The 23,023-nt window shown below is 43.5% G+C and overlaps 1 protein-coding gene across 1 annotated transcript; it reads left to right on the top strand.

Moving 5' to 3' along the window:
• Positions 1 to 60: 60 nt before the first annotated feature.
• LOC103725105 (histone H3.3) lies at positions 61 to 13,257 on the top strand. Its single transcript, XM_008822377.3, has 4 exons — positions 61 to 192; positions 1,650 to 1,800; positions 3,030 to 3,183; positions 12,607 to 13,257. Exons 2-4 carry the CDS (start codon positions 1,673 to 1,675, stop codon positions 12,733 to 12,735), a joined length of 411 nt encoding a protein of 136 aa, XP_008820599.1. The 5' UTR covers positions 61 to 192; positions 1,650 to 1,672; the 3' UTR covers positions 12,736 to 13,257.
• The last annotated feature ends 9,766 nt before the right edge of the window (positions 13,258 to 23,023 follow it).

Here is a 23,023-nt window from a genome sequence, read left to right as displayed (position 1 = left end):
GGGCGGGGCCGAGCCTTCCCTCCATTGTGTGTGATTGGCCGGCGCGCGGCGCGGGGCGGGGCGGCGAGTGTGGGGGATAGGCTCGGTGTCAGCCATCTTTCAATTGTGTTCGCAGCCGCCGCCGCGCCGCCGCCGCTCTCTCACGCCAGCGCCGCCACTCGCTCGCCGAGCTCCAGCCGAAGGAGAAGGGGGGTAAGTTTTCCCGGCCGCCCGCGTCCCTGGAGCCGGGCCCCGCTCACCGTGAGCCCCCGAGCGGGGGTCTGGCGGGCCGCGGAGGCTCCCCGCAGCTCCCGAGGCTCGGCGGGCAAACTTTTTGGCCCCAAAGCGTCGGCGCGAAGCGAGTTGGGCTCCCGGGCGGCGGCGGCTCCCGGCTCCGCCTCAGCCCGGCGCTGCCGCGGCGGGTGCTCGCCCTCCGCGCCCCGGCGGCTCTTTCTTCGCGGAAATCGCGTCCGCCGTCGCTTCACCGGACCCCAGACCTCGACCACGACCCGCGCGTGCCCCTCAACTGCCATCTCCGGGTCCCGGGCCCCGGTTTTTCGGACGCCAAAGGGGTGAAATGGGCTCCGCTTCCCAGCCCGGGCTAACTCGCTTTTTGCTGCCTCCCCACAGTTGTTCCTGAGCTTCACCATCTTGTCTCGTCTCTGGTCACCGACCATATTTTTTTCCCCCCGTTTCTCTCTTCCCCATTTTAAAATGGGAGGAAAAAAAAATTGAAAACATTTTTTTCCCTTTTTTGGAGAAACGGAAACTTGATGCATATGAAATGCAGAAAAACATATACAGAAAAAAAAACTTTTGTATTTTGGAGAGCGGCACGTGGCAAGGGAGAAGGGGTATTTTCGAGCGATTTGCTGTTTTGTCTGTCGGGAAGGGAATCGGAGACGTTTTGCAATTGTTTCCATTTTGTGCTGCTCTGGGAAGCCCGGTTCGGGTCCGCGCGAGGTGCCCGGGGCGAGGCGGGCGTCCCGGGGACCCTGTGCCCAGGGCCCGGGGGAGGCAGAAGCAAAAGTTTATGTGGTGCTGGGTGGGCCGGCGGCCGGGCGCTAATTAGAGCCTGGGTGCGGGGCGCTCGCTGGCAGCATCGCCGATCCCGGGAGGACGGCTTTGTGGAATGCTCGCTGCCCAGAGCTGTTGTTCTTGTCTTTCCAGAAGCCTTTTTAGCAACATAACTGTAAAGATGCAAAAAAAAAAAAAAAAAAAAAATCCAAGAATGTTTTCAGATATTCACAGCAATCTATCAACTGCCAAGCGCGGGGGGGGGCGGCTTGAAACCTTTGGGGGGGGCGTAATTTGACTCGAACGTTCTGTGGTTTTTGGCTTCGTTCATTTGACTTGTTTGTGGATCGAATGTTTACAGACATTGCTAATTTCTACTTTAATTAAAGAAATTGGATCGAGAGCTGATGCGGGGGGGTCCTACTGGTTTTGGCCGTTTGTCGCTCGGAATTGGCATTTTTAGTATTATACTGACAATTTTCTAGTTTTAAGTCATGTTTGGATCGTAGACGTAATTTGCACCCTTTGAAATTAATTATATAACATTAAGGACTTTTTTTCCCTCTGTGCTCATTAGTTTCCAGGTGGAGGGGTGGCAGGCAAATTTATTTTAGTTGAATGTGGTGTTTTTTGTTTTTTTTTAACGCTGGTAGGTAAGTAAGGAGGTGTCTGTACCATGGCTCGTACAAAGCAGACTGCTCGCAAATCCACCGGTGGTAAAGCACCCAGGAAACAACTGGCTACAAAAGCCGCTCGCAAGAGTGCGCCCTCTACTGGAGGGGTGAAGAAACCTCATCGTTACAGGTATTTATAAAAAGGAGGAAATGGAACAGAGTCTCTTGTAATTGATTTAAAAGATGGATGACAGTAACTTTTTCCTTTAGGGAAACAGTGTTTCCCCCCTTTTGATTATTTATTACTGTTTGAGATATATATGCCTGTTTTCTATATATATGTCTATAACTTACTACATTCTATTGCAAACATAATTTTAAAGCCATAATCGCATCTTAAAAACCTAAAGATCCAGTACTCATTGAAAACGTTAATAGACTACATTAACATTTTAATTAGCTATTTCTAAATTTTTTTCTAGTAAAGTGATTTGTTTTTTTAATACTTTTTTTAGTTTGTCCTTCCTCACTTGTAAAATAGGGAAACACTCAGTACGGGCTTTCCTGACTATTAACGTTTTATTTTAGTCTTCCCGTCCTTTATTAGTTTTTATCTAAGCAGTGTTGTTAAGAACATCTGCCATTAGAGGGCAGGAGTTGCCCATATTTAGATGATTTTACAGTTAAAAGCTCATACAGTAGAAGAAATAAGACAGAATTAGGGGTAATTTTTTTTATTTTATTTTTTTGGTAGATTATGGTCAGTTTAAAAAAAAAACTTCCATGTTGAAGAAACAGTGAGCAATCAGGAGTTTTCAAGTTTAATCATGACAGGTGACAGTTCTGGGAGATTAAATAACCACATTTGTATTTTAAGTGTATTGACTTTTGTTGGTAAGTCTTTACAGCTTTAAAAATAATAATCTAAGGTGCAGGAGGGGCAAAGGAGAGAGGTGCCAAGCTAAATATTCGTTGTTGGTTATGTATAGCCTAACAATACATGTTGTAATTTTTTTTTAAGGGAGGGTTTCTAACCCTGGCTGGCCAGGAACTCATTATGTAATTGGGGCTGGCCTCAAACTCATGGAACCTCTTGCCTCTGCCTCCTAAGTTCTGGGATACAAGTATGCACCACCATGCCCAGCTCCAGGTTCTTAGCACAAGCTGATAGTCATATGTGTACAAATTTAAAAAAGGGAAAGGGCCTTGTTTGTTATACTGCCGTTTCATGGTTTTTGATGTTAAAGGTTATCTTTCTCTTAATGAGTTGCCTATTCAGGTCATAAAATGATAATGTGAAATTCGATGCTAAGAAATAGTTGTGGTTTGTTTTTTGAAAAATTAATTGCATGTCTTTAAAGCTGACCACTTTGTGTCGTATGGATTTAATAATTTCTTTAATGTGAATTTTTTTCTAAGGCCTGGTACTGTGGCACTCCGTGAAATTAGACGCTATCAGAAGTCCACTGAACTTCTGATCCGCAAACTCCCCTTCCAGCGTCTGGTGCGAGAAATTGCTCAGGACTTCAAAACAGATCTGCGCTTCCAGAGTGCAGCTATTGGTGCTTTGCAGGTAAATTGGTGGGTAGGGAAGACCCTTAAGTGTTTGGGGGTCATGCTGTGTACCAAAAGCACTTGTAAGTCTTTTCGTGTAACTTACAAACCTGCAAGGTGGTTGATTTGACTGTTAAAGGCTAAATGCTCAAGGTCATGTACATAAAAAATGGCAGAATCTTAATTTGATTCTAAAGCCTAATGCACATTTATTGTACCATTTAGAATTTTTTAAGCATTGTATAAAACAGTGTTTACAACTTCCCCAGCTTGGTTTATGGGTGCTGTGGGACATAAAGATGATAGAGGAGTAGAAATCTGTTAAGTCACTCTTTCAAACAACAGTGACTTGTATAAAAGATGTATTTGAATGTCTTCGTACACCTAAAGAAGCATTAGGCCGCATTCCAGAATTACAGAGTGTAGTTAAGGTTAGGCTGTGATAGGAAGAAGAGGTGCTTGAACCAGTGGATCTGCCAAGGAGCAAGGACTTAGTTCTTTGCTATAAAAGGGACTATGGATTTCACCTTAAATGGGAAGCATAATGAATTTAATCTTTAATTCTCGTGTCCAGAACACTGTTATAGAGATGGTTGTGTATATGAAATATTAGTGACAGGACAAGGTTTTTTTAAAAAATGTGTCTTTTGGGTTTGTTTGAAACAGGGTCTCACTATATAGCCCCAGTTGGCCTGGAACTATGTGGAACAGGCTGGCCTTTGATCTCACAGAGATCTGTCTGCCTCTGCCTCTTGAGTCCTAGAATTAAAGGCATACACCATCACACCTTATTGACATAGTTAAAATTAACAGGAGAAAGATACTTGTTAGATATATAGGTATAATTAGCATTGGTTGCCTAAATAACCCAGTTTATATTGTGTGGTTGGCATTTTTCAATCCTTGTTCTCTCAGAATATGGTAAAATTGCCACCCCTGTCAGAAGCATGGGGTAATGAAAAATGCAGATTGCTGGGCTCCACTGCATCCCCATTGGAGGTTTTTCAAAGCTGCTGTTGCTGTGCCTGGCTTTTTTTGTGGAAAAGATTTGATAGGTGGATTCCACCCTGAAGTATAATTGGTCGAGCTGTTTCTATGGTTAGTCTAAACTTCATTTGATTGGTGAATTCTAAGAATAGGTATCAAATTCTTAGTGGATTGAAATTATTGAAATTTCAACTATCAAAATCTTTCTATACTGTTAAGACTATTTTTTGTTTTAATAGCTGCTTGATTCTTCTATCATGAGTAAATCAAAACTACTAAGATTCCCAAGATGGGTGTAAAGCTGCTAGGATTGTTTTTTAATTATTATTAGCAGGACTATGTTTAGTACAACATTGCACTTGAAAGTGGAGTGGGGTTTGTCGGGGGGGGGGGGTTGTTGTTTGTTTGTTTTGTTTTTTAGCTTACATGTCAGTAGTAAAGCTTTGTCAATTGATATTACTAAGCATTTAGGTTGAAGCACTCTTGTCTTTTTATTTTGTTTTGTTTTGTTTTTCTTATTATTTTTATTTTGAGACAGGGTCTCCCTGTAGCCCCAGCTAGCCTGGAACTCTGTAGATCAGGCCAGCCTCAATCGCACAGATCCCCTTGCCTCTGCATCAGTACTGGGATTAAAGGCGTGTGCTATCATGCCCAGCGCTCTTTAAAATCCTTCCTGTGTAAATGTTCATCCTTGCTGCTTGCTATTCAGTTACATAGTAGCCATGAGTGATTTTTTTTTTTTTAAAGCAAAATTTATATATCTATCTTATTTGTGTTCACTGGTTTGTTTGGTTGGTTGGTTGGTCTTTTTGAGAATAAGGCTCTTCAGCTTCCATGGCCACCTCAGACCTACTGTTTTTTGTTTGTTTGTTTGTTTGGTTGGTTGGTTGGTCTTTTTGAGACAGGGTCTCCCTGTAGCCCCAGCTGTCCTGGAACTCACTATGTGGACCAGGGTGGCCTTGAACTCACAGAGATCTGGCTGCCTCTGCCTCCCAAGTGCTGGGATTAAAGGCATGCGCCACCACACCCGGCATTTGTTTTTTTATGGTTTGTTGAAAGGTCTCATGTAGCCCTGTCATAGATATGAAATGATCTCCTATCACCCTGCCATAAGAGTAGTTAAGGCTGACCTTGAACTCCTGATCCTCCTGCCTCCACTTCCTGAGAACTGGGATTGCATATGTATGTCACCATACCTGAAAAGAATAATATTGCTGGGAGAAGGGGGCACATACACACTCAAGGAGGTAGAAGCAGGCAGATCTCTTGAGTTCAAGGCTGGCCTGGTCTACATAGCCAGTTCAGACCAGCCAAGTCTACATGTATTAGACCCTGTCAACAAAAGAGAGAGAAGCCTTTGTTACAAGTTGTTTTTTGTTTTTTGGGTTTTTTGTTTGTTTGTTTTTTGTTTTTAAGCATACATATTGTATTGTTTTTAAGTTATAGCTGTATAAAGTTTGGAGATGTGGTTCAGTGGTCCAGCACTAGCTTAGCATATACAAGTCCCTGGGAGTTTTTCTGTTCATATATGAATGTTTTGCCTACATGTAAGGTGCACCTGTTTTTGCAAAGCCCACAGAGGCCAGGAGAGGGCGACAGATCCCCTGGAACTGGATAGCCAACTGGGGCTACAGGGAGACTATGATTTTTGGGGCAGGGTAGCCCATGCCTTTAAAAAGGCCCAGCATTCTGGAGGTGGAGGGAGACTGAGTTCAAGACCAGCCTGGTCTACAGAGAGGGTTTGGGGCCAGCCAGAGCTGCTATATAATGAGACCCTTCCTGAAAAACAAACCCACATAATTCACAACTATTAAATACAATAAGACCATGGGGGATACATTCCAAGAGCCCCAATGGGTTCCTAAAACTTTGAATGATTTTGAATCCTATTTTTGTTTGTGGTTGTAGAGGTTGAACCTAGGCCCTCTTAACATGCTAGCAAGCCCTTCACCACTATTTCCCCTGCTTTTTTTTTTTTTTTAAACTTTTGAGGCAGTCTCAGTTGTTAAAGCAGACCTTGTCTTGAACATGCAGTCCTCCTGCCTCCACCTCATGGCTAGCTAGGATTACAGACCTATGCCACCAGGACGGGCATAATATACTGTTAATAAAAGTTGTTTAGAATTTATGAAATGTGGGGACTGGGAGAGATGGTGTAATGGTTAAGAGGACTTACTGCTCTTCAGAGGACCTGAGTTCAGTTCCCAGCACCCTGTATCAGACAGCTCACAAATGCCTGTAACTCCAGCTAAATAATACAATGTCGGCCAGGCGTGGTAGCCACGCCTTTAATCCCAGCACTTAGGAGGCAGAGGCAGGCGGATCTCTGTGAGTTCAAGGCCAGCCTGGTCTACATAGTTCCAGGACAGCTGGGGCTACAGGGAGACCCTGTCTCAAAAAGACCAAAAAAAAATTAATAATACAGTGTCCTCTTCTGGCCTCGTGGGCACCTGCTCGCACACACTCACACATACATAAAGTAAATCTTTTTTTAAAAAATTATGAAGTGAGCCAGGCATAGTGGCACACGCCTTTTATCCCAGTACTTGGGAGGCAGAGGCAGGCAGATCTTTGTGAGTTCAAGGCCAGCCTGGTCTGCATAGTGAGTCCAGGGCTGGCTGGTGCTACAGGTGGACCCTGAAGTGTGCCAGTGTAGTGTTACCATGCTTGTAATCCTTGTACTTGGGTGAAAACCATAGATAGATTGGGGTGGGAGTCAGGGAGGGAATATGTGTATAGTTTATTTAGTGAGTGGTAGAGGAGAGATTAAAATTTGTTACTGATAATCCAGAATTGACCCATGTAGTATTTAGCCTTTACCCTTAATGTCAGAGAGCTTGAACCAAAATACCCTTTATATTAAGGATGAACAACAGTGGTTGGTTTGAGTTTTTGTGGGGTTTTTTTGAGTTTTTAAATTTTTATGTATGAGTGCACTGCTGTCATGTGTGTAAGTGCATCTGTATCATGCAGTGCCCACTCAGGCCAGAAGAGGGCATCAGAACCCCCAGCAATGGAGTTTCAGACAGTTGTTAGCTGTCATGAGTGTGCTGGGAACTGAGCCTGGGTCCTAGGCGAGAGTAGCCAGTGCTCTTAATTGCTAAGCCATCTCTGCAGCCATGACAGTAGTGTTTTGTCATGGTATGAGAGGACATAAATACAGATGTTAGAAATTGCCCTCTAGCCATAAGATGTTTTTTCTTCTGCCATTGTTTCAAAATTGTATCCAGCGATTTACAGATTAATGTGGCTCTATAATTTTAATGCTTAAGAGACTTTGGAACATTTGGTAATAAAATTGGGAATGTATGTGTTATGGTCCAGCCCTTTTGAATTCAGTAATGTCCAGAGCTGACCTGACAGTTCTAATATAGCAGTGAGACCCTTTGCTGCCACATGTGAATTGTCACAAGCAAGCCAGTAGATACCACTCTGCATAGTCTCAGGAGCATGGCACCTATGAGCTAGTCCCTTAGCCACTTGTGCTGCATTTCACAAAAGCACTTTAGGTTTGCATAATCCTAAAGCTGAATTAAATGAAATAAAGTGGTTTCTTTCTGCAGAACAACAGAGTTTCAGCATTATAACCTTAAGACCAGGCTACAATATGCTATGCTTTCCAGACATTTTTTAACTTTAATTTGTGCATGGTCGGGTGGTGGTAGCCTACATCTTTAATCCCAGTTCAAGGCCAGCCAGAGCTACAAAGTTGAGACCCTGTGTCGAAAAAAAAATTGTGTGCGTGTAGTCATCAGAGGATAACTTGGAAGAGTCCGTTCTTTTACCAGGTGGGTTTTGGGGGCCCAAACTAGGTTGTCAGTTTGGGCAGAAAGCAGTTTTACCCAATGAGCCATCTCATTGGGCTGCTTTCCAGACTTTTTAACCCACTTGTAGACTATTCTAAGAATTATCCCTGGATAGTAAAGATTATGCCTTTGGAATCGGTGAGATGAGGGATGAATTGCGTAGAAAGGGGTTGGGGTTTTTTTTATTTTCCTTCCCAGTGCTGGGAATCAAACCTAAAGCCTTCCACGTGTAGGACAAGTGCTCTATCACTGAGCTACATGCTCATTCCTAGAAGAGAAATTTTTGTTATTATTTGTTTACTACCAGGAAGCAGGGTGCATCTTGCTAAATTACGTGGGCTATTCTTGAATTTGTGATGTCCTCCAGAGTATTTGGGATCAGAGTCCTGGACTATCAGGTCCAACTAGAGATTTTCTTAATTAGGGGTAGGTATTTTTTTAAAAAGTAAATGCAGACTATCTACATATGAACAAGGTGCTTTCTTTTAACAGTTAAATGAAGGGCATTAAAAGTTGACTGATCCATAGTAGGGTCTGTGTGAAGGCAAAGGAATTGGAGTTTACCTTCACTAGGAACAAGGACATTATCATGAAATAGTTTTAAGCTAAGACCTACAGGTAAGAGGTTTTAAAGGATAGAGAGGTAGGGGCTAGAGAGATAGTTCACTTGATTGCTTGCCTTGCAAGCATGATGACTTAGGATCAATCCCCAGCACCCATATAAAAACCAGGCATGGGGCTAGAGAGATGGCTCAGCAGTTAAGAGCACTGGCTGTTCTTGCAGAGGACCTGCTTTTGGCTCCCAGCACCCACATGACAATTAACAACTGCCTGTAACTCCAGTTCCAGGAGATCCAGTGCTTTCTTTCATGCCTCTGCAAGCATTGCACACACATGGGTGCACCTACATACATGCAGGTAGAACACACAGAAAAAACCAGGCATGGTAGTGGGTCTTGTGGTTCCCGTACTGTAGAGGTGGAGGCAGGCAGAACATTTCTTCCATGCTTCCAAGTGAAGACAGCCATGGTCGAGCAGGACCTTTGACTTATCTTCACATAGATGGAACTGGTAAAAGAAAGGAGCCAAGGGCTCTTCCCAAGCCCCTGTGACCCCTGAGGAACAGATCCTCAAATGGCCTTAAGAGTAAAAATAAATGGTTTATCTGTGCCAACTGTGTGGTCTTAAACACCCAAAAGGAAAGTATAACCAAATATTAAAGGGGTCAGTATTTTTTAAGAGTTCATGTATATAGCTAAAGCCTATATAACAAGAAACAATGTCAGGCAAGAGATACCTTCCTTTTGAGTTGTTGGCCAGGGTGGCCCAAGAGACTCCCAGACAGTAAACCAGCATAGAACTGGGAAAATGAACAGCAGACCCCAATCTTACCTGAAGGAATATTGACAACTGATTGCTGCTAGATGAGGAAGAGCCGATCTTCCTAAAACAAGGAACTCTTATATAGATAGGCTAACTAGATTCAGCAGATGGACAAGCACTGGGGAATGGCTAGGGGTGCCAACAACACATTGGACAGTAACGGATGACAGAGTATATGGAGGGGGTGCTGTGGGAGGGTGCCATTTGGGAAGTGGGTATATAGATGAATAAGATTGTTTGGGATGTTCTGTATGATATACACACAAATCAAATTTTAAAAATGAGTTATATTTGAGGAAGAAGCATAAAAATTTGCTTCATGTTAATTAGTAGAGGTGAAAAACATTACCATTGAAATCTACCTGATGACTTTATATCTATACTCAGGTGCCAAGGATCCAAGTGTAACCAACTGTGGCTAGTAATGATCAGATACATAGAGATTAGAGATGTGTGCAAACATCTAAGTGTTAGTAGCATTAAAATTGAGTTAAGACTTCATTCAGTTTTATGTCTTATAGGGTTTATACTGAGTTCAGTATTGTATAACTATATTAATTCAACTGTGAACCTAAAAATTTACAGCCAATTTTGAAAGATGTATCTTTGCTCTGGAAATTGTTAGTGAATATGTTAAAGCTGTAATGGGGAAAAAAAAAACAAAACAAAAAACAGGCATGGTAGTAGATCTTTTGTTTCCCATACTGTAGAGATGGAGGCAGGCAGAGCCTTGGGACTCTGTGGTCAACCAGCCCAGCCTGATTAGCAAAACCCAGATCCCAGTGACAAGCATCAAAAAACAAGGAGTGAGGGCTGGAGAGAAGGCTCAGCAGTTAAGAGCACTGACTCCCAGCACCTGTGTGGTATCTAACAACTGTCCGTAACTCCAGTTCCAGGGGGAATCCATACCCTCTTCTGGCCTCTAAACATTGTGTGCACATGGTACACTTAGATGTAGGTGAAAACGCCCATACACATAAACACTTTTTTTTTTTGTCTTTTTGAGACAGGGTCTCCCTGTAGCCCTGGCTGGCATGGAACTCACTATGTAGACTAGGCTGGCCTCAAACTCAAAGAGAGCCTCCTGCCTCTGCCTCCCAAGTGCTGGGATTAAAGGCATGTTGCCACTATGCTCAGCTGTTTTTGTTTTGTTTTGTTTTTTGTCTTTTTATTTTATAAAAAGTTAAAAAAAAAAAAGTGCTTACCACACAAGCATGAGCGCCTTAATTCAGATCCCCAATACCCACAAAAGAAGCCAAGCACACCATCTGTAATCCTAACACTTGAGAAACAGGCACATCCTTGGAGCTTCAGCCTAGCCAAATTTGTGAGCTCTGGATTCAGTGGAGTCTATCTCAAAAAAAGGTGGAGAGCAGCTGACAAGACCCTGGTGCTGCCTCTGCTCTACATGCCCACATGTAGGTATGCGGCTCGTGAGGAAACAATGCCTGAGATTGACCTGGCTTCCACAAGCATGCCTGTGCAAACACAGAAGGGCACCTTCATTGCAGGTCACACATTCACAGTGCTCAGGTGTAGCTCTGATGATAGCTCTTGTTAGCGTGCACAAAGCCCTCTCTTTGGCACTGAAGTTTGGAGGAGCAAGGAGATTGACAAAGCAAGACAGTGTAACAATTTGTGTTTTAGCGATCTTTAAATTCTTTTCTGCATGTATATATTGTATGTTGAGCATATTCCTCCTCAAATCCCTTTTGTTCATGTTTTTAAAAGCAGAGTCTCAGTTTTATTGTGAAGTATTGGTGAAGGGAGTTGGGGGTGGTGGTGAGGAGCATACTGCCACTAAGGTTCACCCCCAACACCTACCTTAAATTTTTTTTTTTTTTTTTAACTTTCTGCCTGTCCACATATATACCATAGCACATGTGTAAGCATCTGGACAACTACAGAAAGCAGTTCTCTTAATCCACCATGTGGGTCTCAGGGATGGAACTCTTGTCGGGCTTAGTACATACCCTTGCCCCCCTGAGCCATCTCTCCAGCCCTACTCTAAATATATCTTGAACAGAGAAGTTATCCTAACACAGAAGGAGGAAGAAGAAAGGACCAAATCAGTCATGCTCCAAATCTAAAACTGTTGTGCTGGTGACTATTCAGGGGGGAGGGAGTGAAAGGAAACTGGCCTGGAACTAAAGGGAATCCTGGCTCAGCCTGGATTATAGACATTCACCATTCTGTCCCGGGCAGACTGCCACTGTTAAAACGTAAATGGTAGGGGGCTTTTTGTTTTGCTTTAGGTTTTTGTGTTTTCATTTCAAAATGAGAATGCAGCCGCTGTGGTGGCACGTGTCTGTAATCCCTGCACTTGTGAGTTGGAAGCAGAAGAATCTCAGAAGTACTAGGCTAGCCTGGACTTCAGTAGCGAGTTTCCAGACTAGGCAGGGCTACATAGCAAGACCCAATCTCAAAGGAGAAAAACAAAACAAGAAAAGGTGTTCATTTAGACAACTGTAAGATGTACTGGCAGTTTACATTATGGTGAGTGATGTGAAGTGGCTCCCCCATTTCCTCTTCAGATGGAAGATAAGTGTCAGTGAATGGTTCCATACAGCCAGCGTTTTTGAGTGGTGACATGAATAATATGCCCTTAAAGAATCTTATATTGGAAGGGGGGAGGGCACAGGACAGGCTCAGCATACTAGAGGGCAGCAGATGCTGTTTACAGGTGAGGATATTTATAAGTAGGCACTTTGGAGCAGGTTGTGTGGTAAAAGTAAATGCGAAATCATCCGAGATGACTTCAGGACTTCGAAAACTGAGAACAACACAGGACAAGGACTGCTTAGTTGGGAAAGCCCGCAGATCATATACACGATGCCCTAAATGTACTACTCAGCACCTTGAAAGTACAAGAAAGTAGACTGAGGATCATTGGATGAGACAGGTGTCTGTTGCAGTTGCCAAGGTGTGTTAAGTATTGAAAAGTGAGTGAGATTCAGAATGAGACTGGACTGGCTTAGTTATCAGACTGGTCAACTCCATTTGTAGGATGAAAATGTGAGACCTAGTTGGATTTCTTCAAGGCATTTCTGTGTATTAGAAATCACATTAACACTAGAAAAATCGAAATGTCTTAGGAAAATTGATTTGTATGATTTTATAAAAATTTATAGACTTAAGCATTTAACAGGTTTTTTATGTAAAATTTGACAAAATGGTAAGGTTCTCATGAGGTAGGTTTTTAAAGTGTAACTATCTTAGCTGTGGGAAGTAAAACTGTTAGTAATTCTTCTTTATTATTGTTGCAGGAGGCAAGTGAGGCCTATCTGGTTGGCCTTTTTGAAGATACCAACCTGTGTGCTATCCATGCCAAACGTGTAACAATTATGCCAAAAGATATCCAGCTAGCACGCCGCATACGTGGAGAATGTGCTTAAGAATCCACTATGGGGGAAGCATTTCATTCTAAAATTTTTTTTCCTCTTCTTCCTGTTATCAGTAGTTCTGAATGTTAGATATTTTTTTCCATGGGGTCAAAAGGTACCTAAGTATATGATTGCGAGTGGAAAATAGGGGACAGAAATCAGGTATTGGCAGTTTTTCATTTTCATTTGTGTGTGAATTTTTAATATAAATGCAGGATGTAAAGCATTAATGCAAGTCAAAATGTTTCAGTAAATGCTTCAGTGAACAAGTTTCAACAGTTCAACTTTATAACAATTATAAATAAACCTGTTAAATTTTTCTGGACTATGCCAGCATTTGGATTTTTTTAAAATAAGTAAATTTCTTATTGACGGCAACTAAATGGTGTTTGTAGCCTTTTTATCATACAGTAGATTCCATCCATTCACTATACTTTTCTAACTGAGTTGTCCTACATGCAAGTACATGTTTTTAATGTTGTCTGTCTTCTGTGCTGTTCCTGTAAGTTTGCTATTAAAATACATTAAACTATACCTGCTTTTGTCTTTATTAATTAACTTTACCAACATATCAGTGTCAAGTGCTTTTGATTTTTTTTTTTTTTTAATTCTTTGATACAAAACTCCTGGGAGACAAATATACAAGATTGGTGCGGAAAGGATCCTAATGGTCTTTGTTTCTAGTGTTTGTTAAAAGCAGATCTTAACTATATGGTCTGACTCAAACTCTATAATCAACGTGATCACCTAGAAATACTTAGTCAAATCTTTAAAGAACCAAAGTACAACTATAAATATATACTATTAAACTTGAAATATTTAATGGTGATGAATGAAATTGTGTAAATTTAAAAGAGTGTATTGCAGATCTAGTCCTTTAATGCTGTGTGTTTTTTAACCTTGAAATTACTCGAATGTCATTCATTAATAGCCCCCTTTTATTTAGCATTGGTTAACATTTAGATTGTTGAAAGCTAATGACATGCTGTTTTAACATTTGAGTGTTTAGAAGGATATGAAATGTTATGTTGGGCAAAGAACAGACATGTCAACAGGGATCATTTGATAGTCTTACTGGTACCAATCTTAAACTAGATTTTAGGGATTTAAAATTCTCTTGGGAGCTGGGGCACATTGCTACAGCAAGTAGAGTGCTTGTCCAGCATGCAGACAGCCCTGATTTTGATCCCCAACATCCCATACAACGGCTGTGGTAGCCCATCCTTGGAATCCTAGTACTTAGGAGGTAGAGGCAAGAGGATCAGAAGTTTGAAGTTTTCCATAGGTATGCAGTCAAGGCCAGCCTAGGTACATGAGGCTATGTCTCAGAATTATTTTTAACACGTTAACTTTTTTAGTATTTATGTGTATGAGCATATTGCTTGCAGGTGTGTAAGAGTACCCACGTCAAGCAGTGCCCACAGAGGTGAGACAGTGTGGGCATTATGGATGGTTGTTAGCCACAGATGCACTTATTAGCATGCAGGCAAAACATTCAATACACATAAAAATAGATTTAGAAAATCTGGAATCCTGAGGTATCACCTGGCCAGTTTCTTAAGCTCCCTTATTCTGAGAATAGTGGTCCACACCTGTAACCCAACTCACATGAGATATGTCACAAAAAGGTTGAAACTTAGAGTGGCAATTGTATTTTTAATCAAAAACGGGCTGTCAGGCTTGACAGGAAAAGCCTTTACCCACTGAGCCATCTTGCTGGACCTTTGAGACAAAATTTGGTATAGCCCAGGCTGACCTCACATTCACTATGCTGGTTTTGAATTCCTCTCCTGCCTGCATCTCCCAAATGCTGAGATCATAGGTATAGCCTGGGCTTTCTGTATGCATGGGTTTTTGTCTCCAATTTCCACTAGTTCATTTGTAAGTTAACCATTTCATAGGAATGAGAAGTCAAATATTAACATACACTATATGCTGGGTCAAGTTCAATGAACTGACCCGATAATGTGTGTACAGTTGCAAGTTCACTTACATAGTACCAACTTCTAGTAAAGTACAACCTATAGTACTGTATTTGGACAGTGAGTAAAGACTTAAATGTTTGCAACATCATCTTGAATAAATGAGATGCTCTCAAGTTAGGTGTGGTAAAACATGCCTATAACCCCAGTATACTTGGGAGTTTGAAACAGAAGTATCTTATGAGCTCAAAGTGCCATCTTTTGAAACATAACCAGTTTGAGGTCAACCTGGGCTAAAGAAGACGCTGGTGGCAGCAGTTGGGGTGGGTTATACTAAAAACCCGATAAACCATGAAAGAAGCTAGGCATGGTGGCTGGCACACGCTTTATAATCCCAGCACTCGGGAAGCAGAGAGGCAAGCAGGTCTTGTAAGTTCAAGGCCAGCCTGGTCTCCATAGCAAGTTCCAGGTCAGCTGGGGCTATAGGGAGACCCTGTCTCAAGAAAAAGAAAAAACAGAATACTAATTAAGTGCAAGTGCCAGATGTGGTGGTGCACACTCCTGTCTTTCCAATGCTCAAAAAATTGAGGTAGCGTTTTGTAAATATTGGCCAACAAGTATTACAGAGCAAGATCTCATCTTGAGGGGGAGGGTGGTGCTGGAGAGATGTTTCTGTGGTGAAGAGCACTGACTGCTGTCATAGAGGACCTGGGTTCATGTCAGCACGCAGAGGTCAGAAGAAGGTGTTAGATCTGAAACTGTAGTTAAGGACAGTTAGCTGCCATGTGGGTACTAGGAATCAAACCCAAGTCCTCAGCAAAAACAGCCAGTGCTCTTAACCACTGAGCTGTCTCTCCCAGAAAGGGTTCTTTAAAGATAGAAAAACCCTAGAAATTTGTAAGATTAAAGTGTTTATAATTTAGGAAAATTAGAGGAATACTACAAGGTTTTCAAATTCCTTCTAAAACCCTTACCTTCTACAAACGGAAAAATCTCATTGAGCTGTTACAAATGAATACTTAACAATGGCCAGTCTCTTGCCCTAATCTTGATTAGTATATGTAGAATCTGAGGAGATAAATTTGCAAATACCTGGTAGATGGGGAAGATGTAAAGGCATAGTTCAGTGTGATGTGATTCCCAATGACCCTTTGGGGTCGTACTTATAGGTGAAGAAATTTGTCCAGGGTTACACCGCAAATGGAGTGTGGGCTTCATTACCAGGTAGACTAAAGTCTAGGACCACATCTGATGCATGCAGCATAGAGAGTTGATTTTGCCAGAGGTTACAGAAGTTACGAGTATTGACAGAAATAAGTGGAAGAGACTGTCTGAGTAAGGTGGAGAATAACCAAAAACTCCTACCTTCAGCCTTGGGCCTCCACATGTGCACGTGCAGCCACACAAACACATGAAAACATACGTGCTGCTCACCACCTCAGTCATGAACTGCGGCATTTCATTGTCTTCCCCTCCCTCTCTGGCCTCTGTTTCTTTTGACTCTTACTCTTAAAATTGAATCTGAAACTTTCTATTCGCCACTTCATTCTAATCCAAGTTGCTGCTCTGGCCTGGACACTAAAAGTCTTGTGGTAATTTAAGTCTCTGCATCCATCCATTCTTATTCCCAGCCTCTACCTCAGAGCTCCAGAGGAATGGTTGCAAAACAAATTGTTCCAGGTGATTTTCCCACAAAATAACATGGTTTTCCATTGCAAACTCAATAAAACCTAAACATGGCCACAAAGACGGTCATGCAGAGGTGTGTGCAACTTTTTAACATTACGTGGCTTTGGTATCTAAATATGTTGGTCTGCATTCATAGCTGTACTTCGAAGCATGTAGCTTTGGAGCCATAGGTTGGACAACTTGGATAAGACCTGGTCTTTTCTCACAACAAACTCCAGGAAACCCTCAGCCTACGTAGCCTAATACACTTTTTCCATATCGTTTGGCTTGGTTTTGTTTTTTTCTGTTTCTCAAAATCCAAAATTAGGGGCTAAGTGTACAACTCGTATGTTCAAGGACCTAAGTTCCTTTTGTCAGTACTACAAAGTTAATTGGTTTTAAACATATACACAATACACATCCGTGTGTGTGTGTGTGTGTGTGTGTGTATGCACATTAATACGGGTGTCTATGAAGACCAGAGGTGTCAAAGCCTCTAGCTGAAGTATGAAGTTATAGCTCTGTAGCTGCCTCATGTGGGTGCTGGGCATTGAACTCAGGGCCTCTGGAAGAGCAATACAAGCTCTTAACCATTAAGCCATCTCTCCAGCCCCTACTTTGCACTTACATTCAGGCAAAACATTCATACACAGTAAATTTTTAAAAAATATTTTAGAGAGGGGCTGGAGAGATGGCTCAGTAGTTAAGAGCACTGGCTGTTCTTGCAAAAGACCTGGATTTGAATTCCAGCACCCACATGGCAGCTAACAACTGTCTGTAACTCCAGTTCCAGGGGATCCAACAGCCTCTTCTGTCCTCCGTGGGCATTGCACAACATGAGTGCACTTACCTACGTGCAGGCAATACACACATACACATAAAATAATAAAAAAGATTTTAGAGTGCTAACTGAAATTACAAGGTTGTGCAATATTTAATTTATATGTAATTTATAAATCTATAATATGTTCATTCAAAGTAATCTCAAATATATTTCACAATTTTTTTTTTTTTTTTTTTTTGTCTTTGAGACGGTCTTCTTGCAGTCCCAGTTGGCCTTGAAACTTGCTATGTAGACCTAGCTGGCCTTGAACTCAGAGATCCACCTGCCTCTGCCTTCCAAGTGCTGGGATTAAAGGTATACACCACCATGTCTGGTATAATCTTGGTTTTTAAAAATATTTTATTTTTAGCTGTGCGTGATGGCGCATGCCTTTAATCCCAGCACTTGGGAGGCAGAGGCAGGTGGATCTTTGTGAGTTCGAGGCCAGCTTGGTCTACATAGCAAGTTTCAAGGCCAGCTGGGACTGCAAGGAGACCCTGTCTCAAAAAGACCAAAAAAAAAATTTTATTTTTTAATATTTATGTGGATGAGTATATTTTCTGCATGTATATAAGTACATCTGTGTCATGCAATGATGGTGGAGGTCAGAACAAGGCATTAGATTCCTGTGGAACTGGTATGTTATGGAAGGTTGTTTGTTAGCCTACATGTGGGTGCTGGAAATCCAACCCAGGTTCTCTGCAAGAGCAATCAGTACTCTTAGCCACTGAGCCAACTCTCCTGCCCCAGTAATCTGTTTTTAAAGTGGTAAACTGCTTGGTGTGGTGGCACAGGACTGTGATCCCAACACTTGGGAGACAGGAAAATTAGAATTTTACTTTTTAAGTTTTCATTTTAAGCATATGCGTGTTTTACCTGCATGTATGTAAGAGTACACATGTCATGCAATGCCTGCAGAGGCCAGAAGAGGGAGTCAGACACACCCTCAGAACTGGAGTTGTTACCATATGGGTGCTGGGAACTGAACTCCAGTCCTCTGCAAGAGCAGCTGTCTTAGCCTCTGAGCCATCTCTCCAGACCCTGCTTTTTAAATAATTACATTTATTTGTGGGAATGACCTCTGGGAATGCCTTACCTAACCTAACCAAAGTTAATCTTATGTTTTGAGTTCATTTAACATCATCATAGTTATTTACAATGTAATAATGCATTGTAGAAAATTGTTGAAAGCAATGAATTATCCTGTTTATGTTCAAACAACAGGTGGGATTAGATTGATAACATCTGTTTGATGTGTGTTGTTCTTGGTCAGGTCATAAAGAAAATGCTTCTCTTGAAGTTCCTCATTTCTTTCCCATGTCATGCTGGATGTGTTATTTAAATGGGGACCACCCCTCTGGGGGAAAGAACAGTTCCAAGAGAAAACCAAACAAGTTCTGAGAACAAATCAGGCTCACTCTTGGTTTTAAATTACTCCCAAGAGGGGCTTTTTCAAGCACCACTGCATTGTGGCATCTCTACCACTCATTCATTTTGTGGTGTGTATGTGCATGTCGAGGTCAGGGGGCAACTTTCCAGAGTCGGTTCCTTCCAGCCTGTGGATCCCAGGGATCCAGCTCAGGTCTTCAGGCTTGGTGGCAAATGTCTACCTACAGAGCCTCTCAGTGGCCACCTTTTTTCTTTTTTGTGGGGTTGGTCTTGCTTTATGAAAGCGGTTTGCGATATGTTTGAGACACAGTAGTCCAAACTAGCTTGTAACTACATAGCCCAGGGTGACCTTGAACTTTTCCTTCCTGCCTTAATCTTCCTATCTCAGCCTCCCAAGCACTGAGCGAACAGGTATGCACCACCACAGCTGGCTTAAAAAATCTTAATGGTTAAGTTTTACGGGTAGTGCTAGCAAGGCAAAAATAAAGTGGTAGGAAAACCTGTTTTGTGGGGTTTATTTTATGTGTATGCATGTATTGCCTGCATGTAGGTAAGTGCACCCTTGTCATGCAAAGCCCTCAGAGGACAGAAGAGGCTGTTGGATCCCCTGGAACTGGAGTTACAGTTGTTAGCCACCATGTGGGTACTGGGATTCGAACCCAAGTCTTCTGGAAGAACAGCCAGTGTTCTTAACTGCTGAGCCATCTCTCCAGCCCCTCTGGTTTCTTTTATAGGAGAATATACAGAAAGTACTACTGGGGCAAGGTGTGATGGTGTGTGCCTTTTATTGTGGAAACAGGTGGATCTCTCGCAGTTTGAGGCCAGACTGGTCTACATAGAGCATTCTCGGCCAGCCAGGGCTATATAGTGAGACCTGTCTTTTAAAAAGGTAGTTAAGCATCACGTTTGAACCTGAAATAAGCATTTCTGATTCTGGGAGAAGGGGAGGAAAGGGGTACATAGAGGTGGTCAGGGCTTCAGCTGTCACCGGCCTACATGAAGTGCCCATGTCCCCCAGGCATGCCAGGCACGGGCTTGGCAGGCTGAGGAGTCTGTGGCTTGAAGGCTTTGCAGCCAGCAGGCTGGGCAGCAGATGGCTGCACACCAGACGCTTCCTGCAGGGCCCGAACTCGTCCAAGAACCAATGTTTGTCAGGCTGGCCTCGTCCTGCTGGTGCCCTAGATCCCAGTAAGCGGGTCTTCCATCTCTGGTGCATCCTCCCCTCCCCACACGGGCCAGTCTCCCTAAAACAGACCTTCCTTTCTCACGTGGTTCCAAAGTGGCCTACAGGTGCTGCTCACGAGACTCCTGCGGTGCCTCCGTCACGTGACATCCTGGGATCCTGCAGCCACGTGGCCCTTGCAGCTCCAAGTCCCTAGTGAAGATGCAGCTGGCTGTCCAGGGGACTGAGAGGCCTCTGGGAGGCAAAGCCCTCGGGGCTAAACTGCCCCCCTGGCGGGTGGATTTGGAGAACCTTATACTTGAATCCAGTTGGCAGGAGCAGAGCTGGAGTCCCTCCTCCCCATCGTTCTGCCTGCCAACACTAGCTCCTTTAAACTATAGGGTACCTGGATGAAACCATACACTGCTTCCCAGCTTAGCCTTCAGCCTCCTATCCTGGCCTCACTCCTTCCCCACCCCAAGCTAGGAGTTGAGACAGGGTCACCAGGGCCGGTGCCCAGCAATGAGGGTGTGACTGGGTGACCTTCAGGAGGCAGAGGGTTAGGATGCAGTCCAGGAGTCTGTGCCTGGTGAAGCTAGTCTTGATAATACTATGGCCTCCAGAGGAGCAGGATTTTCACAGCTTGCGATCATGGACAGGCGAGGAGCCTGTGAGGAGCCAGTTGTCCCAAAGTCATAATTCCGAGGTCATTGTGAGGTGCACCAGTGAAAGGGGATCCTAAATCTGGGGGAAGCCAGAGATTGGGGACACCAAAGAGGCAGTTATTTTTTTTTGCTTCCCTGAGACAGTCTATGTAGCCCTGGCTGACCTGGAACTCTATATAGACCAGGCTGGTTTTGAACTCATAGATCTGCCTGCCTCTGCCTCCTTGGTGCTGAGATTAAAGCCCTTCCACCAATAACAACACAACAGGTTTGCTGGCCCCTCACAGTTGTAGGATAGGACCATCCCTCTCAAAGACTGCTCAGCTTCTGTTGGCTGGTGAGTGGGTCCCACAAGGGCGAAGGGAGGGTATCCTATACACAGATGCCATGTCACAGCAGCATGACCCAGAACCCATGCCCTACCCTAGTCGCTGCCCCAACCGTGTCTTTATGGTGTTTGAGCTTGTGTTGTGCACTCCATGACTCCCAGACCCATGTATGGTAGCTAACCATCTGATTCAGTGTATCCACTCTGCCCTGTGAGACAGCCTCACTCTTTGAATTTTTTTGTTTTTAATGTATATGACTACTATCTGCATGTATATAAATGCACCCGGGTCATGAGATGCCTGCAGAAGTCAGAAGAGGGTGTCAGATGCTGGAACTGGAATTATAGATGGTTGTTAGCCACCATGTGGGTGCTAGCAATCCAACCCAGGTCCTCTGCAAGAAGAGCAGCCAGTGCTCTTAACTGCTGAGCCATCTCTCCAGTCCCAGAATCTCATCCCTTGAAAACATTGCCCCCCAACAAGCCTCAGCTAGTCATCCCTCTTTTCCATTAGGTCAGCTGCTCCTAGGCAGTAAGGTATGTGCTTAAACCAGTTTATTCCTTGGCCACCAGGCTGCTCCTACCTTTCTTTCCATAGGAAGCAACTTCCTTGTTCAGAGGCAGTGCTGTGTGGAGCACCGAAGGCGAGTAAGGTGGTTGTGTAACTCCCTGCATGACTGGCTAGTGCTGGCAGAAGCCCTGAGGGCAGGGAGGGCATATCCAGAACCCTCAAAGGACAGCTCTCTGTCTTCTTCATGGTGAAAAGAATCTAGTGTAATCAGCTTGACTAGGTGGCTGACGGTTCCTGGTGGGGCAGCAATGGGGGCTGGACAGTGGTCTCTACTGCTGGCCACTTAGGCAGTAGATGACTGTGAATCTTGGGGAGGGTAAATCTCTTGTTGAGTATATGCTTAGCTGCCACCCTTGTCACCACATTCACTGTCACATGGGCCTGTTGAGCAAGGACTAAAGTGAGTGCAAAGAGACTGACTCACCTCCAGAGTATGTTCCATCCACCTGGTTAACGGACTGCTTTGCAGTCATACCCCTTGGGAATTCTGGGTTCAGATGTGTCCCCTGGAAGGACTGTATGTCAAAGTCTTGATTCCCAGTCCAGAGTGCTATTGGGAGGTGGGACCTTGAGAAAATGGAACCTAGTGGGCGATCTTAAGTCATTGAGGGAGGGTGTCTTCAAAGGGGGTTTTAGGGTGCTGGTCTCTTCCTCCGTTTGTTTTCAGTTGCAAGGTAATCATGATATGCTGCCTTGGCACAGGCCCAGAAGAAACATGGACTATAACTTCTAAAGCTATGAATCCAGATAAACCTTTTTCTTTTTCTTTTTTTAATTTATTGAGAATTTCATACAGGCATATCTCCCCATATCTCCCCATCACTTTTTTTCTGATAACTTCATGTACTTTTTTTAAAAAAATGGGGCTTTTTGTTTCTCTAACATTCCCCCCTCTGAAGAGGTAACCCTAAAATCTTTTAAAGATTAGTTAGATAAGATCTCACAAATACTTTTGACAGTTTTGGCCTTTGGAACAGAGTATGTTGCTAAGAGGCCCAAGGACATTTTGACTTTTAGCCAAGAAACTGGCTACTTTTCTTTGGGGTCTTTTTATACTAACTGCCTAGCCAATTCCTACCTCCTATTCTTATCACATCATCCTCTTATCACATCAACCTCTTGAAGAGGTTACCCAGCTTGCAGATAGGGAATTGGGACGCAGACCACTCTGGATCTCCCTGTAGCCCCAGCTGTCCTGGAACTCACTATGTAGACCAGGCTGGCTTTGAACTCACAGAGATCCGCCTGCCTCTGCCTCCCAAGTGCTGGGATTAAAGGCGTGCACCACCATGCTCAGCACCTTTCTTCTTTTTAAACTGATTGTTTCAGGCATCTGGTGCTGACACAGTAAAAACCTGGGACAAAAATACCTCCACATTCTGGGCCTATCTGGAGAGATCCATTTCTCCACAAAGCTGGTCATCTGTATAGCTGTCATTTTTCTTCCACATCCCTGATTCAATGTAAATCCCCACTTCTGGCCACCTCTCAGTTCCGACAAAGTAAATAGATAAATGTGCCTCTTGATGCTCTGCCCACTGCCAAGCCATTCTTTTACCTGTGATCTGCAGGTCCACCTGGAGCAGCGCTTCAGGGCTTCAGCTGTCCACTTCCTGTTGGCGCCAGCACATCCTGCAGAGCCATCTGTCAGTCAGGCCAGAATTCACCCCTCAGCCAACCGATCACAAGGAACGTTCTGTGAGGTCCAGGACTAATGGAAGAGAGTCAACAAAAATGAGTCACTGTGGAAGGCATCTGAGCCACCTGCTCAC

The sequence above is a fragment of the Nannospalax galili genome, unplaced genomic scaffold (assembly GCF_000622305.1).
Source record: "Nannospalax galili isolate Female #2095 unplaced genomic scaffold, S.galili_v1.0 scaffold1508, whole genome shotgun sequence".
Classification (NCBI taxonomy): domain Eukaryota; kingdom Metazoa; phylum Chordata; class Mammalia; order Rodentia; family Spalacidae; genus Nannospalax; species Nannospalax galili.
The sequence above is the reverse complement of the archived record's forward strand: the minus strand, read 5'-3'. Positions and strand labels throughout refer to the sequence as shown.